Source organism: Macrotis lagotis, chromosome X, assembly GCF_037893015.1.
Source record: "Macrotis lagotis isolate mMagLag1 chromosome X, bilby.v1.9.chrom.fasta, whole genome shotgun sequence".
NCBI lineage: Eukaryota > Metazoa > Chordata > Mammalia > Peramelemorphia > Peramelidae > Macrotis > Macrotis lagotis.
This window is the reverse complement of record NC_133666.1, coordinates 652,129,118-652,146,354: the sequence shown is the minus strand read 5'-3', so window position 1 is coordinate 652,146,354 and position 17,237 is coordinate 652,129,118. Positions and strand designations below refer to the sequence as shown.

At 46.5% G+C, this 17,237-nt stretch overlaps 1 protein-coding gene across 1 annotated transcript; it reads right to left on the bottom strand.

Moving 5' to 3' along the window:
• Positions 1 to 3,884: 3,884 nt before the first annotated feature.
• On the bottom strand, positions 3,885 to 12,159 carry TPGS1 (tubulin polyglutamylase complex subunit 1). Its single transcript, XM_074204933.1, has 2 exons — positions 11,617 to 12,159; positions 3,885 to 8,407 (listed from the first exon to the last, which is right to left on the bottom strand). Exons 1-2 carry the CDS (start codon positions 12,036 to 12,038, stop codon positions 7,879 to 7,881), a joined length of 951 nt encoding a protein of 316 aa, XP_074061034.1. The 5' UTR covers positions 12,039 to 12,159; the 3' UTR covers positions 3,885 to 7,878.
• Between the last annotated feature and the right edge of the window lie 5,078 nt (positions 12,160 to 17,237).

The following is a 17,237-nucleotide window of genomic DNA, read 5'->3' as shown; positions in this document are numbered from 1 at the left end:
ATGGAGCCTATGCATTGCTCTCTTGAGTACTGTACAGGATGGGAATTCTGTTATCCACATATGGGAAAACCTAAACATAAACCCAATTTGAGCCATATTTAGATCTTTTCCTGGAATAACTCCAAGGATGAGTGATGAACCTAAGAGAGTAACTGACCCTTTTTTTTTTTTCCCATTGGGGGGAAGGAGATCTCAGGATAAATGAAGTCTAATCTGTGTGAGCCTAGGGTCTTGAGATCAAAAGATACAACAAAAATTTGAGGAGCGAGAGAGTACATTTAAGAAGATCAAGAAATGGCTGAAGAAAGTTAAGGATCCTAAGAAGAGAATGTGAGGAGAATCCTTGCATTGATTCCCTTCTCTGTGTAAGCCAAGTGTCACAGTTTTCAGAAAGACTTTAAAGGAAAAATGGATCTGACTCATCCAGCTCCTCTGTCTTAGCATTTAAAACTCTTCACAGCCTGGCCTCTTCCTACCTTTTCAGCCTTCTTAGGAAGCACCCCCCCCCCACCTCCCACCCCTGTCATATTAGCCTGTTTGCTGATCCTCACACAGTATACTCCATCTTCTGCATGTCTTTGCAAGGATTGTGTCTTGTATTTGAAATGGGCAACTGGATAGTGCCCTGGAGTCAGAAAGACTCATCTTCCTGAGTTCAAATGTGACCTCAGATACTTGCTAGTTGTGTGCAGGTATGCAGTCTTACACCTCTTGACATGTCCTGGCTCCCTTCAAGCTCTAGACTCTGGGAGAGCTTTTTCTGATTTCCTCATGTGCTAATGTGGGTCTCTCACCTCCCACTCTGTGTGTATGTATATATAAATGTGTGTGTGTGTGTATGTGTGTTTATTTCTTGCTTATATCTCTTTATATACATGTTGGCTCCACCATTAATATGTAATTCCTTGAGAATAGCAACTGGTTTTTCTTTCTGTCTGGCAAAAGTAAAGACAAAATAAATAGTTGATGATTGATTGGGGGCTATCATTTCTTTGGATAGTTTATTTTGGAAGGAGAGCAAGATGGAGAGCCCTAGGGATGGGCATAGTTAACAATTGTTCTTACGCTTGTTTCTACCCACCTGTGGTAAGATGCACTCTACTGGGCAAGGCTGGCTCAGTCTTGGCTTAGCAGTCGAATGCTCTTTCCATTTTCTGATTGTTTACAGAATTGATTTACGCAAGTTCTCTCTTTTGCAATCCCTTCCCTTCCTTTCCCATCCCTTCCTTCTTCCCCATTTACCAGAAGTTGGGAGATTGAGAAGAGAAATGGTCAGGTGACACAACTTCTTCCCAGTTTTTCTCTGTTAGCTTTGATTTATTGTACTATTTTAATAAATCATATGACCACTAAAAAGTCAGTCTTCTCAGTTTTATGGAGAAGTTCAGTTGATCAAAAGCACATTTTACAAAATGCGGGGTAAAAAAAGAAAGGAAGAAAGGAAAGAAGAAACAAAGGAAGGAAGGAAGGAAAGGAGGGAGGAAGGAAGAAAGGAAGGAAGGAAGAGAGAAAGAGAGAGAGAGAGAGAGAGAGAGAGAGAGAGAGAGAGAGAGAGAGAGAGAGAGAGAGAGAAAGAAAGAATCTGCCTTTTGCTTAGGGCTGAGTCACAAACGAAGTTTCTATAATACTAATTTCTGAGTGATATTCCATTTCTTTTTCCCTAGGCTAATTGATGAATTCAGCTAGTGCTTCACCACCTGCTTTATGATTATTCTATATTTTGTTATTATTTGCAAGAGGTTTATTATTCTAAGAGTTTACAGATGTTCAGCACCTGGTGTTTGGCAACAGGCATCAGGAAAGCTTCCAGAGTTGTACACGCATTTGTTCCTCTGATGGCTGGAGGGAAGAGCCACCTGCTGGCTAGTTCAAATATTACTAGGTGGTGCAGTGGATAGATCACTGACCCCGGAGTCAGAAGGATCTCATTTAACTGTTGAGGAAACTGAAGTCAACAGAGATTAATTGACTTGCTCAGGAACACACAGCTAGCTAAGTTAATGTCAGAGGCTAGATCTGGACTCATATCCTCCTGATGCCATTCCCAGGGGGTCTATTTGCTATGACAACTATTGCCCAAGAAACTTGTAGAAAATTTTTAATATTTATTTTGTAGAGGGTGGCTAGGTGGTACAGGGGATAGAGTACTGGCCCTGGAGTCTGGAGTACCTGAGTTCAAATCCGGCCTCAGACACTTAATAATTACCTAGGTGTGCGGCCTTGGGCAAGTCGCTTAACCCCATTGCCTTGCAAAATCCTAAAAAAAAAAGTATCTTGTAGGGCCAGATAATTCTAATAAAAAGATAAAAAAATATAGAATTGAAAAGATTATTGGAAAAATAAACTTTGAATCCCTGTTTTTCTGTCTCTCTTTGGCTTCTTTTTTCTCATTCTCTGTCTAAGAAGTCATTCTTTGTTTCATTTTTTACATAGCTTTAATTACTGAATGGGCCTTACCTCAGTCTAACTGAGACCTATTAAAGATCTTAACTCAAAAAGGCCAAGGTCTCCCCCCTGCATCCGGGGTCATTTCCAGTCATCCTGATTCATAGCTGACCACTGGACCCAGAAGACTCCAAAGGACAAATGAAACTGGTGACTTGGTACAGCACCCCTTTACTTAAATCCAATGTAATGAACAGAATCAAATCAGGAAAACAAGGTACAAAATGACTAAGGAAAGAACAAAATAAAAACCTGAAAATCCTGTGTAACTATGACATATTTACCTCCTCTTTCACACCCCAAAAAGAGATGAGATAATGTAGTTCCCTTCATTTCTCTGTGTATGTATGTGTGTGTGTGACTATGGACATGCACTTATGTATATTATCAGACTTCATTGATCTGTTGATTAGTTTTTTGAACTGGCTTTTCCTTTTATTTATTTATTTTACAAGGATTATCTCTTTGGGAAGGATATCTTACTAAAATTAAAGTGATACAAAAGGAGAAACTCTTTAACAAATTCTAGATGATAGTGGAATTGATTATCAGAACTTACTTTGAAAGAGACCTTAAAGATTATATGCTATATCTCCCTTATTTTACAGATTTTTCTGTTTACTTGCTAATTCTGGTTCCTTTACAAAAGAAATATCTTAGGAAAAAACAATACCTTTAATTTACAGTATACTCAACTTTTACTAATGTTTAAGTTCATGAAATAAAGAATTTGTAATAAAAAAAGGAGGGGAGACTGCAGAGAGAGCATAGGACTTAGATGAGATAGGTGGTAAATAGTACAGCTGAGACTTGAACATAGGTCCTCTAACTTTAATGGGCAGCTAGGTGGCACCATAATGCACAGAGCCCTAGACTTAGATTCAGAAAGGCTCTTCATGAGTTCCAGTTTGAGTTTACTAGCTGGGTGACCCTGGGTAAGTCACTGAACCCTGTTTGATTCAGTTGCTGTCTCTATATTACAATAGTTATGGTATCACTATTTATGGTAGCAAAGATTTGGAAACAAAGTAGAAGCCCAACAATTGGAGACTGGTTAAACAAATTGTGCTATGTGATTATAATGGGATAGTTTATGCTTAACAGATATGAGTACAGAAAAGCATCAAAAGACTTCTATGAACTGATGCAGAAGGTATGAAAGAATAGGAAAATAATAAACTCAAGACTGAAAAAAAAGAACAACAAATCAAAACTCATTGCTGCAAAATTGTAATGACTAAGCTTGACCCCAAAGAGGAAATATGGGAAAAACTGCCTTTTTTTCTATTTTGGTTAGTTTTGAGGAACTTTTTTTCTCTCACCAAAAAAGTCATATAAGAAAGCTCTTGTGCATTGGGAAATGCAGGTATGTAAAAACAAAAGATCAACAAAGATTATTTTTAAAAAATAAACCCTTTTTGAAGTGAAATTTCACACATGATAGAGATATATATGTTATCTCTCTTTATTCTCTTCCTTGATGGCTTCATCAACACTCAGAGGTTTAATTCTCATCCTTATGTAGGTGACTATATTTATTTTTTTGTTTTTGTTTTAGGTTTTTGCAAGGCAAATGGGGTTAAGTGACTTGCCCAAGACCACACAGCTAGGTAATTATTAAGTGTCTGAGGCTGGATTTGAACTCAGGTACTCCTGACTCCAGGGCCAGTGCTCTATCCACTGCGTCACCTAGCTGCCCTAGGTGACTATAGTCAGATATCCAGCCCTAGTCTCTCTTCTGAGCTTTAGTCCCTCATGGAAAACTCCCTATTGAAGTTCTTGATCTTTTTTGTGCCCTGGATATCCTCAGGTCTCTGGTGAAGCCTATGAATCCCTTCTCAGAATAACAATTTTCAAAATTTTCAAAATTTAGTATTTTAATTTTCCCAATTACATGGTAAAAGAATATTAATCTTCATAAAACAAATTCATAAGATATTGAGGATCCCAATAGACCAATTATATTGAAATGTTTTCTAAAAAACTTGAGGCTCAAATGAAGAACCTTCATCTAGATATCCCATAGACTTGACTGTCCCCAAACCACCTCTTCCCCATTTTCCTATTGTTGTTGAGGTTGTCAGTACCTACTCCCACCCATTTTTACAACAGAGGCAATATCTTTTACTCCCCATTCTCCCTCACCCTGTATAGCCAGTTGTCAGATCTTATCACTTCCACCCCTATAGAAGGCCCAGCATCTGACCATTGCTCTGTTCTACCGCTTGATTCAGGTTTTCATCACCTCTCCCTTATATTCTTGCAATAGCTTCCTAACTGCTGTCTTTGCTTCAGATCTCTTGCCAACATGATTTTCCTAAAGCAGAGATCTGACCATATCACCCCTCTACTCAGGAAACTTCAGTGGTTCCCTAATTATCTCTAGGATAAACTATGAAATCCTTTGTTTGGCATTTAAAATCCTTCACCACCTGGTTTCAACTCACCTTTCAGCCTTTTCATACCTTACTCTGCTTCACAAATTCTGCAGTATAGTCAATCTGGTCTTCTTGTTGCTTCCCTTCTCCCTCTCCCTCCAGGGAACTTCATATCCTACCTCCACCATATTGCATTGACTCTACACTTTCTTCTCACCTTGGACCTTCAAAAAACTTTCCTTCAAGACTCAACTTGTGCGAAGCCTTTCTTGATTCTCATTTCATCCTCCACCCTGACCCCCAGCATTACTTGTGCCTATTGTTTACATATATCTCAACATGCATTTACATGTCTCCCCTGATGGATTGGAAAACTCCTTGGGGGCAAAGATTGTTGAATTTTTTCTTTGCATCCTTAGTATCTGGCCCACAATACAACTTCATGCTTCCACATGACCTGATAGCTAACCTATTTTCAAAGTTTCCTTGAGCTCTTTCACTGATATGGACATTCTTTCCATACACACATAATTGCCTCAGACTTAAAAATTTTTTTTCACTTAATAGTATTTTATTCTTTCCCAATTATGCATAAAGATTGTTTTCCAAATTTGTTGTTAGATGGAATTATTTTATAACCTCTTATATTTTCAGTTGGGTCTCTTTGTGACCCCATTGGGTTATTTCTTGGCAAGGACACTGGAGTGGTTTGCCATTTCCTTCTGTAGCTCATTTTACAGATGAGAAACTGAGGCTAAGAGGTTCAAGTGACTTTTCCAGGGTCACACAGCTAGCAAGTGTCAGAGACCAGATTTGAACTCAGAAAGAGGAGTCTTCCCAAATACAGGTCACTGTTGTTATTTAGCTGCCTTTTCTTGAATGCTTAATTGGACCTTTGTTCTTAACTATTGGCTGTGTTCTTAAGTTAATGTGAGGATCCTTTTTGTCCCTGTCTCTGGCTCTGGTCCAAGGCCTTGAGTAAAATGGTCAGGCCAGGCCAGGCTTCCCAACCCTCAGTCTGATAGTCCTTGCTTTGACTTCTGAGTTTTGCATCATGAAGAAAAATGCTACTATTCGTCAGCAAACATCAAAGAGGGAGTCTTCCTCTGTACTACTGCTATACCACAAAAAATGACCTGGATGCTCATAAAACTACTTTCCTCCCTTTGTGAGGAGGGAGAGGACTATGGCTAGGAGACATTAATCATCAGACTGATGGGCTGATAGGCTGGTTAGCTTTGAGAAACCATTCTGTGTTGACTTTTATTCTTTGTGAAAAGGGGTGGCTAACTGGAGAGTCAGGGAAGTGTAGTTAGAAATGGGGATGATATAAAAATAAAAGATAGAAACTAAAGATTCTTTATGAAAGCCTATGCCCCTCATTTGGAGCAGCTCTGTGCTAAGATGTGTTACTTCTGGCTCCAGAGCCAGTTGGTTATGGCTATTCTTCAATGTTCCCCATTTGGAGGGAGTTTTGTCATTCTGTTCCTCCCTGGTATGGCTGCTGGTTTTTCATTTGACTACAGGATTGAGAAATGGGCATGAGAAAGCAGTTACATCTCTGCTACCAGTTGATCAGCTCACATCCCCCACTATATATCGTTAAGGGTTGGTGGAGAGCTTTTGTCTTAGTTTGAAATATAGGGCAGAATTAAGCATGTGTTCTTATTGGAGAGGAAAAGAAAAAAACAAGTCAAAGAGAGCGGACATTCTTCATGAAGAAAGATTCCTAGAGGAGGGAGGAGCCTGGGATCTCAGGAAGAGGTGGATCAGCCTTGGCCAAGAGGAACATCCCTCCTTTGGAGACAGGAAAGCTAGAGGAGAGGTTGAGACCCCGCCGAGGTACAACGATAAGGAGATCGTGGCTCCTGTTAGACAGGAGGTGAGGTCATCTCCTGAGTGTGTATGTGTGAGTATAGGCAGAGAGGGGCACAAGGGGGTGAGGTGGGGGCCAGGCCAGCCCCAGGAATGGGAGGCCCAGCAAAGGTCAGACAGGAATTTGTAGGTTGGAACCATTTCATGACTTTCTCTAACAGCTGAGGGGTCGGGAATGGGGGAGCCGGTGGACACCTGACTCTCAGGCCCCGCTTGCTCTCAGCTTCCATGTGTGAGCCTTGAACACAGGTCTGTGATCTGGAGCCATTCTCTCAGCCTGCACCAAGCATCAGAGTCACCTCATCTCAGAGGCCCCAGGCAGCATCTTTCATCTAGCACATGGAGTTCAAGGGGCTCTGAGTCCGATGAAAGGCCCTGCTCGGGACTGATTGACACTGCTTGAGGAAGATGAGGACAGAACGCTTTTGTCCCAACCAGGGAAGCTTTTACTTTCTGGCTGACATTGAGAGTGGGTCAGAATAAGCTGCCTTGACCATCCATAGAGACAAAGGTGGACAGAGGTTATAAAGAATTTATTACTTAAGAGTGAAGACAGAAGCTTGGAATAAATGGAGCCCCAGCCCAAGGAGGAGAGAGGGTGCCATTAGCCTCAGAGGAAAGCCACGGGTGGACAGCTGGGGAGAATTGGGCCTCAAGGCTGAGTGGGCAGCATGGGTAGTTCTAGTTCCCAATTTCTGCCCTGAAAAGGATCTCAGGACCTGACCCTTCTCCTCTATGGGAACCCACCAGGATTCTAATTCTCATCTGGGGGGGAGAGCCTTTCAGGGCTTGGGGGGGGGGGGGTTGAAGGCTAGAGGGCGAGTACTAATCTCCCAAGACTGGTCCTTAAGGAGAAATGAGACCAAAAAACTTGGGCCAGGAAAGAACTGGTCTCTGGTCTGTCAGGCTCCCTGGCATTCCCAACATGCCCAGGCATTTTGCTTTTGGGAGAACCTGAGCAATGTGGGCTGCCAGCAGCCCAGGCCCTATCCCTTCCTCCTAGGAATCCCCAAGTCAGCCAGAGGGCTTTTCCCAGCAACTGGAGAGGGAGAATGAGGTATCTGAGGGCAGAGTGGAAGCAGGGGTCAAGAGGAAAGGGGGGGTAGCCTTGCCCTTTGACCCATTATCCCAAATAGATCTTGGGCTAGGTTGATCCCTGAAAGGCTTGGCAGCTTTGGGGTTAGCCCACAGGCCTGACCTTGGCAATAAACAGGGTGGCAGCTTTCTCCAGGAACTCGTCCCTCAGCATGGCCGAGTTGGGTTTGTGGGCCAGTAGGGCCCGGTCCATGGCCAGCGCAAGGCAGTCGGGGCCCAGCTGAGAGCCAGCTTCGAGGTATCGACTGGGGGCTTCAAAATCACCTGCCACGAGGGCCCCTTCCAGGGTGTCTAGCACCGCCTGGCACACTCGGCGGTCAGCCTGGCCCGAGTCATCCAGGACCTCGTAGAGGGCATCTGCTCGGGACACAAACTCCAAAAGCACAAAGCAGGTAAGCATGCCGTAGCGGAAGATGTCAAAGGGGACAGCCTCATGGTCCCGGCACTGGATCTTTCGCAGGAGCGGGGACACAATCTCCTCAGGGGCCTCCCCGTCCCTACAGATGCGTTTCAGCAGCTCACTGTAGGTGCGCCCGTCAAGGCCTGGCCTCTTCTTCCGGCCACTGGCGCTCAGGCACTCGTAGGCCACACTGACGTTGTTGTTGAAGGCAGTTCTGTAGGGGAGGGGTCAAATGAAGCTATAGGTGAAGTATGTGACACAAGTCCTCCTACCTTCCCCCTCCCTCTGGATGAGGACCCCACATGACTGATGGTTCAGCCCAGAACATCCCTTCATCCCACCCATGTCTGACCAACCCAGTCGCCTGCCCTTGGAGAGCTCTGGTTCATTTCTTGTGACTGTTGTGCTGCTGGTGGAAGGCTGGGGGCTCCTCCAGTTAAGGGCCAGGGCTGCCCGAGGGCACTGCAGTCTGCCCCAGTGACAGCTCCCTTAGCTCAGCTTCCAGAGGGCAGAACTTCTAGCCTTCCTCCAACCTCACCTAACCCACAGCACTTGACTGTTGTTTTTTTTAAACCAGGAAATTCACAGTCCACATGCCTCTTCTACAGTTTGGCTTAGTCACCCCAACTTGGGGAAGGTGCTATGGCAGCCATTGGAGCTGTGGCCCACTCCACATCTACCTGTTCCCCTGACATCCACCTCTGCCCTCTTTCCATGTCTATCTGGAAATTCCAGAGTTCCTTTGGACCAAGGATTTCCTGCTATGGGATTTCTTTCCTCACAAAGGACTTGGAGATTAGGGTAAGTAATAGGATTGGTTCATGGAATTGAGAGGTGGTAGGAAAAAAGTTGAAATTCTAAAGCGATGGGGCTAGAAACATGTAGTGGCTCGTCCTTTTTCTAGTCCCAATACTTTTGCTCAAAATCTTTTTGCTGCTATCTTTTCCCCTTCTCTCATCAGTGATCTCATCTCCTCCCATGGGTTTATTCACCAGCCCTTCCCCCTGGCCACCTATGACTACTAAGTCTATATTTAGTTGTCAGCTCTTCCCAGCATGGCACCACATCTCCACTTGAATGGTTATTTGGTGTCTAAAACAGGCTCAAAATGGAACTGGTCCCAGGAACACAGGTTTACAGCTGGAAGGGACCAGGGAAGTCACCAGCTGAAACCCCAGAATCTGCAGTGATAAGAGAAAAGATTTGGACCCTCAGCCTTTGAGTCCAGACCTGTCCCTCTTAGACATCTGTTTTCATTGTGACACCAACATCCTTTCTGTGATCCAGATTGGAAAGCTTATGCCTCTGTTTCTCTCCCCACCCCAGTGAGCTGATTAGGCATTGCTACTTAGCAACTCTACTACCATGGCATCTTTTTTATAAAACTCTTTCTTTACTCAGCTAGTCTAGCTTGGCATCTTGAACCTGGGTGTTGACAGTTCTTAACCTCCAGTCTCTCTCTTCAATTCATCACACAGCTGCCAAACTTCCTCAGGTACTGGTTTGACTATCACTCCCCCTGTGGCTCCCTACTGCTTGGAAGATGGGATTTAGCTCCAGATCAGCTTCCCAGTTTTAATTCACATGAGATCCCCATACCCTCCCCCTACTGTTCCCATTAACTGGCCCTGGGCTTCAAGCTGTTTTCCAAACTTGACTTTCCAGTTCCTGGGTTTTTGCTCAGGCTGGACACTGGTGACTTCTTCCTAATCTGTCTTGCTTCTGCAAGGCTTATCTCTCTCCAGGGCCCTCTGATCATCCTCAAGTACTTTGTCTGATCTCCCCTTTGCCCCCTCCATTCCTTGTGTTAGCTCTGGCCATGTCATATCCCTGCTCTTCCCACCCCCCCAACCCCAAGTGGAGTGCAAGCCTCTTGGGAGTCAAGACTGATCATTTTGTTTCTGTAAATCCAGGACCTAGCACACTTCCTTGCACAGTATATACAGAAAATGCTTGATAAGTGTTTGGTGGATTTGTGAAATATCACACCTGGGAAGGGATCTTAGTTCAAAGCCCTGAAGTCCAAAAAAGGGAGCAGGTTGGCTCAAGGTTACATAGTAAATCAGAGGCAGAGCTGAAACTAAAACTCAAGTCTGCGCAGGCCTTTCTGTCCAGAACCATAACTGCTGTCTATGGGTCGATGTGCCTCTGGAGGGGAGGGAGCAGTGTTTGTGGCAATGTTCTCCACTGCCCCTCCTCTTCTGGCCATACCCTAAAATGTGATCGGGAAAGGAGGAAAGGCGGGGGACAAATTAGTCTGAGTCCCAGAGGGTTGGACCACTGAGTCAGAAAGAAGCTAGTGAACTGTTTTCTGGAGAAATGGGTGAGGATCCAGGGGGGACTTCCCAGGCCTGTTCCTGTCTGACCCAGTTCCTGCTCCTCCCTCCTACCTAGGCTTGGTTTCTGTCTTCAAAGTCATCTTAAAGGGATTTGTCATCAAGCAGATTATTGGAAAGATAAATGAGGTAAGGGCATAAACAGTGATGATTAGACCATCAAATAATAAAAGAATCATCATTACAAATGGGGTTTGTATATGGCTTTTCCCCCTAAGTACAAAATGATGCTGGTTTGGGGGGGGGCAAGGAAATGAGGTTTAAAGAAGTCTGGTGCCCCAGTTTGTTTGTTACTGGAGAACTGAACAAGGGCCATTGTCCACGGGGAGAAAGAACCCCAAAGGGGCGGCTTTTACTTCCAGTGCCGGGTTGTGGGAGACAGAAAGAAAAGGCAGAATTGCAGAGGGGCAAGTTGGGGAGGAAACAAAGCCGAGGATAGCTAATCTCTCCTAAGGGAGCAGTATGGGAGCGCCAAGGGAGCTGGTTCTGCGGTGGAAGTGAACACCAGGCTCCGCCGCTGTTGCTAAACTTCTCTAGGCCCAAGTTTGTAAAGCCTACAAAACAAAGGGGGCCCAGCTAGATGCTAGATGATGCATAAGGGCTTTTCCAGGCCTTTCCAGATGGAGGAGAGGCCAAGTGATTTGCCCAAGCATTTAACACAAAGTGGCTGCTGTTCACGGATAGCGGGGCAAATCTAACTGTCCCTGTCTCCACATCTATGTGTACGTCGGCCGCCCTAACCCTAATTTGTCTTCCACACTCACTTCCCAGCCTCAAAGGTCTTTTTCCGGCCTTGTTCTCCCACTCGGGCAGGGCCCTCCCCGCCCCCAGCCGCGTGCGGGGGTCTGGGGTCGGCTCCGGTTTCAGGGGCCCGGGGCACACCTGGGCTGACGAGGCCCGACAAGCGGCGCGCCGCCCACCACCGGGGGAGGGGCGTGCGGATGCCGGAGTCGGAGACTACGATTCCCGGCGTGCCCCGCGCTCGCCCGAAGGACGCCGGGACTCGTAGTCCAGGGAGGCCGCGGCCCAGCCGCCCGGAGGGGCCGGCGGCCGGCTTGCCCGCCCGGCCCGGCCCGGCCCCCCGCACCTCTGGGAGTGATGAGCCAGGCGCAGGTGCCACAGCGCGCGGCCGATGCGCTGCTGCTGCAGGAGAAGCAGGCCCGGGGGCTCCCCGGCGCCGCCGTTGGCCGGCGAGCGCAGGCCCAGGTTGTCGAAGTAGTGCGCCAGGAAGGGGAGCGGCTCGTCGGGGCGCGCCTCCAGCACCTTGAGCAGCGCCGCGCGCAGCATGGCCGTCACCCCGGTCTGCCGCAGGAACTCCTCCTCGCTTTCGGCAGCCGGGCCCCGTGCCGGGCTCGGCCGCCGCGCCTCCGAGGTCCCCGCCACCGGCGCCGTGGGCCGCCGCTTCTCCGCCATCTTCGCCGCGGGCCGCCCGAGGGCCGGAAGCGCCACCATCTTGGCACGGGGCGGGGCAGGAAGCGGCGCGGCAGCCATGTTGGCTGCTGGCGGCATCGGCGCCGCTAGCGCCTCGGAGGTGGGTTGCGGAGAGTCCGGGGGGGGGTCGGCGAAGAGACCCTACCTCTTATTTAAATCCTGTCCAATGAGACGGGGGCTCTGAGGCCCGGGCCCCATGGCTGACCTTTGCCAGATGCCGGCCTGTCCTCCCCACTGGCTTGCTGGGGAAAGCTGTTCCTGGTATGATGCTGTCGCCCCTCCATCTTGAGTGTGGGCAGAGGGCCCGCCCCCTAGCAACGGCCGCTCCTGGTTGCCAGGGACGCCAGCCACGCGTGCTACCGATCTCTGCTGGGGGGATGGGGGGCCATGTTTTTGTTTTTGCTTATTTTGTGCGGCCTCAGGCTGAGATTCGACTCCACCCTGGGCTCCAAGACAGTTATTTGGGGCCCCCACTCTGGAGGCCGGATCAGGATTTCTGCCTTCTGGGAACTGGCCGTGGACTCTGGTCACAGGGATAGTCAGCCCCTCCCGTTAGGGAGCCACACGTGTGCAGAAGGGGAGCCCCTGCCCCTCAGCCCCCCCCCCAGGATTTGAGGTGGAACGGGGGAGCCCTTTTCCTCGGGAAGCCCTTGATATGTGGGGTAGACTTGGGGGTCTGCCTTCTGAGATTCCTTTTCATGAAGGTGAGACAGCAATTGATTGCCCTTGCCCCCTCCCCCCAAGTCTGAGGGGTCACCTTGTCTTGGAGTATAAGAAAAAGGACCCAGAGGAAAACACTGAAGAAAACTTTTAGGGGCAAATGTAAATGACTGCTGTGCAAACTGTGGACTTCTGATTGAATGGAAAAGCTGTGATGCTTCCTATACAGGTCCTGTCAGGTACAAATTCAAAGACAGTCCTTGCTGTGACCAGGAGCACCGATGCCAAGGGGCTGTGGTGGTCAGGGAAGGACACCTTTATTTGGAGACCTAGAGGGATGGCAGCGACTGGACTAGAGAGATGGTCAACGAGAAAAGGGAATCCTGGTTGGAAACAGTCATTACCCAGAGTTTCCCCTCTCCATACATAAGGGATCCCATTCCAGTTTTGTCTCCTTGAATGGATTGCCCCGCTATCATCTCCATTTTCTCAATTATTTTCAGCTTCTCCTTCTGTATTTGTTGCTTCCCTACTGTCTGCAAACATAACAATATTGCCTCCATCCTCAAAAATCCTTGATACATTCACATCCATCCATCATGCCATGTGTCTCCCACCCTTTTGTGGCTAAACTCTTTGAAAAGAACATCTATGGAATAGATACCTCCATTTTCTTTTACTTTCATTCCCTTCTTAACATTTTATAATCCGACTTTGGACTTCACCATTCAACCAAAACTGCTCTCTCCTGGTTTCTTAATAGCCAAATCTCAATCCCTAACCTTGATTTCTCCCAAGTCTTCTGTATTGTCCTTTACCCCTTTCCCTTTAGTTTTTTGTGGCACTGCCTTTTCCTGGATCTTCTAGTGGTCTGACTGCTCCCTCTCAGACTCTTTTGCTGAATCTTTATCCGGGTCACATCCAATATAGGTGTTTCACAGGGTTTTGTCATGGATTATCTTCTCTCTCTATACTATTTAATTTGGTGACTATCAGCTATCATGGATGATTCTTCAGTATACTCATCTGACCCTAACCTCTCTTGCTAATCTCCAGGCTTTGAATCTCCAACTGCCTTTTGGTCATCTTGAACTATAGGCTTCTTAAACTCAGCGTGTCCAAAACTCAATTCGTTTCCTCTTCCTAGCTGTCCTATGACTGTTGAGTCTTACTTGCCTCATTCACCCAGGCTTGACACCTAGGGGTCATCCCTGGATTCCCCATTCTCTCTTATATATCCCATCAGTTGCCAAGTGCTGCTATTGATTTTACTTTTGTAATCTTTCCCATCTACATCCTCTGCTCTCCTGACATCACCACTGCTTTAATTCATTTAACACCTCAAGGTTGGACTGTTGCCATAACCCACTGGCTGGTTTCTCTGTGTCCTTCACTCACCTGCCAAAGTGATCTTCCTAAGTAAAGTTAAGACCAAGAACCGAGAACCAAGACCAGACTCAGTAAACTCCAGTGGCTGTCATCTCCAGGATCAAAGTTGTTGATTAAAACAGTTTGTTCCACCCCCTACAACCTTTCCAGTCTTTCTACCATGCCGCCCTCCAGCACAAGCACAAGGATCCAGCAACACTGATCTCCTTAACTGTTCCTGGGTGTTCTCATTTGCCATCTTCCATTCCTGGAAGACTTTCCCTCCTGGTTTCCTTCACATGCTAGCTCATGTCCTATCCTCTAGACTATAGACAGCTTTTCTGATTCCCTTTAATCCAGTGCCTTCCCTTTGTTGTCTCCACTATCTTGTTTGTGCATTAGTAGTTTCCATGTTCCTCCATTAGATTGTTCTATGCCTTTCTTTGAACTCTCATCACTTAACATCATTCCCAGCCATGGTTACTCCTTCATGTCTTGGTTTCTGATCTGTTTCCATTTGGAATGGAAGGACAGTTAGTCTGTTGGGGATCCCTCCCCAGTTTCTGAGAATGTAGTTTAGTTTATGCAGTGATGGCAGAGACTCTGTTCTCAGTCTCCCAAAAAGCTCATTTCTGGACTGGAGGGACCTATCCTGTTCAGGTGACCCTGTGGGGGGGGGGGTTCTGCTGCCTTCCCCTCAGAGTGGTACATTTCTGACAATAGTGGCTGCCTTCCTCTCAGGCAGGGGATTCCCTAAGAGCAGGAACAAGCCAGCTCCCCCTGGGGGGGGGGCAGTATCCTGAGGACCAGGGCATGATTTTCCACTCCAATGGAGACTTATTTGCTTTAGAATTTTGGGAAACTCAAAAGTAGTAGCTGTCGGTTTATCTTGTCCTGGGGTCTTGTTGGAGTTTTTGATAAACTAAACTTTCTTGGATAATTATGGCTGGTAGGAATTTTACTTCTTCCACAGGTCACTGGTGGGGAAGAAGCAAAGAGAGAATGAAGGAACTTTGACCACTCTTAGGAAAAGTGAGTAGAGAAATGGAATAATATTTGGTCATTCAATCAGATACCCTGATTTTTAGGAGAAGTGGTCTTGTTCATGAGCTTGTGCTCATCAGGAGGAGGATCTGGGTCCCATTAGCTCAGGGCTCTTCCTCAGCCACTTCTGTTCCTTTGGAAGTACTTAATGATGCATAGATTACCTTGGACATCAAAGTGGTGACTACAGCTCCTTACATGTTGCAGTTAGTCATCACTCTGAAATTAGAATGCCTAGGCTTGGCCCCCAAGAAGAGATATTGGAGGAAACCTGCCCTTTCATTCTTTGCTGAGTGGGGGGAGCATGGGTGAGGAGTGCTACAGAGAACTCCAGATTTCTGGGATAATATTGGTTAGTTCTGCTGAGCTATTTTTTTAATCTTTTGTTATAAAGGATGGTCCTCCAGGCAAGGTAATGGTGGGAAAACATTGGGAAATGCTGGCAATGTAAAAATAAAAAATTTCAATAAACATTTGTTGTAAAAAAGAAAGAACTCCCACTAATGATAAGGTCTCACTTTTCTTTATGAAGCTTGCACAGCTTACAGTGCATTTTTCACACCAGTCTTGGGTCTTTATTGATGCTAAATTTTTATTGCAACCAATTCTCTCTCTGGATCTCAGTTTCCTCATCTTTGAATAATTTGGACTTTCCTCCTGACCTTTCTGCCAATTCTGAGTTAGATTGGGCTTGGGTAAAAAGGAGGAAGGCAAGTCCCAAGAAGGCCCAAACCCCCTTGGCTCCAGACCAGGCTACCCTCCTCTTTTATTTCCTCCTCCCAGCACAATCCCCTCATCCCATCATGTCCCTCGGGCCTCTAATCTCATGATCTCCCCACCATCTTTCATAGACTAGACTTCTCCACTTGTGGCCCTTGGGAATCTCAAACTCTCTTCGTCCAAACCCTTCCCCTTTTTCTAACTTCTCAGTTTCCCATCAGAGGTATCACTTTCCACTCTGTTAACTGTGTTTGAGATCTTAGAGTTGTACTTTTTTTCTTTTTCTTTTCTTTTTGGTTTTTGCAAAGGCAGTAGGGGTTAAGTGGCTTACCCAAGGCCACACAGCTAGGTAATTATTAAGTCTCTGGATTTGAACTCAGATCCTCTTGGTTCCAGGGTCAGTGCTCTATCCACTATGCCACCTAGCTGCCTCCCTTAGTGTTGTCCTTAACCCCCCACATCCAGTAAGTGGTCGGATGTACATTTTTACCTCCTTCACAGGGTCATGACCCAGACTGAGACCCTAAGGACTTCTCACCTAGACCTTTTCAATCACTTATTGATCTCTCTCCCTCCAGTCTTTCCCTGCTCCAGGTATCATCCCCTCAGCTGCCCAGACCCCCTTTCCCAAGAACAGACTTGGGGAACTTCTTCAGGAATTTCAGGGGCTCTCCTTGAATGCTGGGAAATCACTTTAGTACCCGTATGGAGGATGGGTCAAAATAGGGAGAGATTTGAGGAAGGGAAACCAAACAGAAAGCTATTGCCCTCATCCTTGCCCAGCTTCCTCTAAATCCTTCTGAGGCCCAATGCTAGTGTGGTTAGTCCCCTCTCCCCTACCTCACCCCTAGTTTATATGGAAGCTGGATAGGTTTTGTTTGCATACACGTGTGCTTCTGAGCCCCTTATCCCCAACACTGGATTGTGGGCTCCTTACAGGCAGATCCTGGGAGGAGCTTGTTTTGCACTCTAGCCCCTAGAATGGGGCAAGGTATGAAGGGAGTACTCAGCACAAGCCTATTGATGTCCTTTAGGGGGCTGTGGGATGCTCCATCAGAGGCCATCTAGTCTAATCCTCTCATTTTACAGAGGAGAAAAACTGAGGCCTATGAAGGAAGGAAGAATTTATTAAATGCCTAACACTTCTAAGTAGATGCTACCATTATTCCTATTTTACAGTTGAGGAAGCTGAGAGAGATGGAGGTTAAGTGACTTGCCCAAGGTCACATAGTTTAGAAATGTCTGAAGTCGGATTTGAACTTGGGTCTTCCTGACTCTGGCTGGGCCTGGTGCTTCATCATCTGCACCACCCATATCATACAGCTAATAAGCAACAGAAACAGGGCTCGAACCCAGCCCCTATTCTGTATTAAATGTGGAAATGAGTGATCCCTAAGGTCCCAGTCACTGGGGATGTTCTTTTTTCTAAGGCCCCTCCCAGTTTGGACAGACTCTCAGTTATCAGAAGCAGCAGTCCATAGCCAG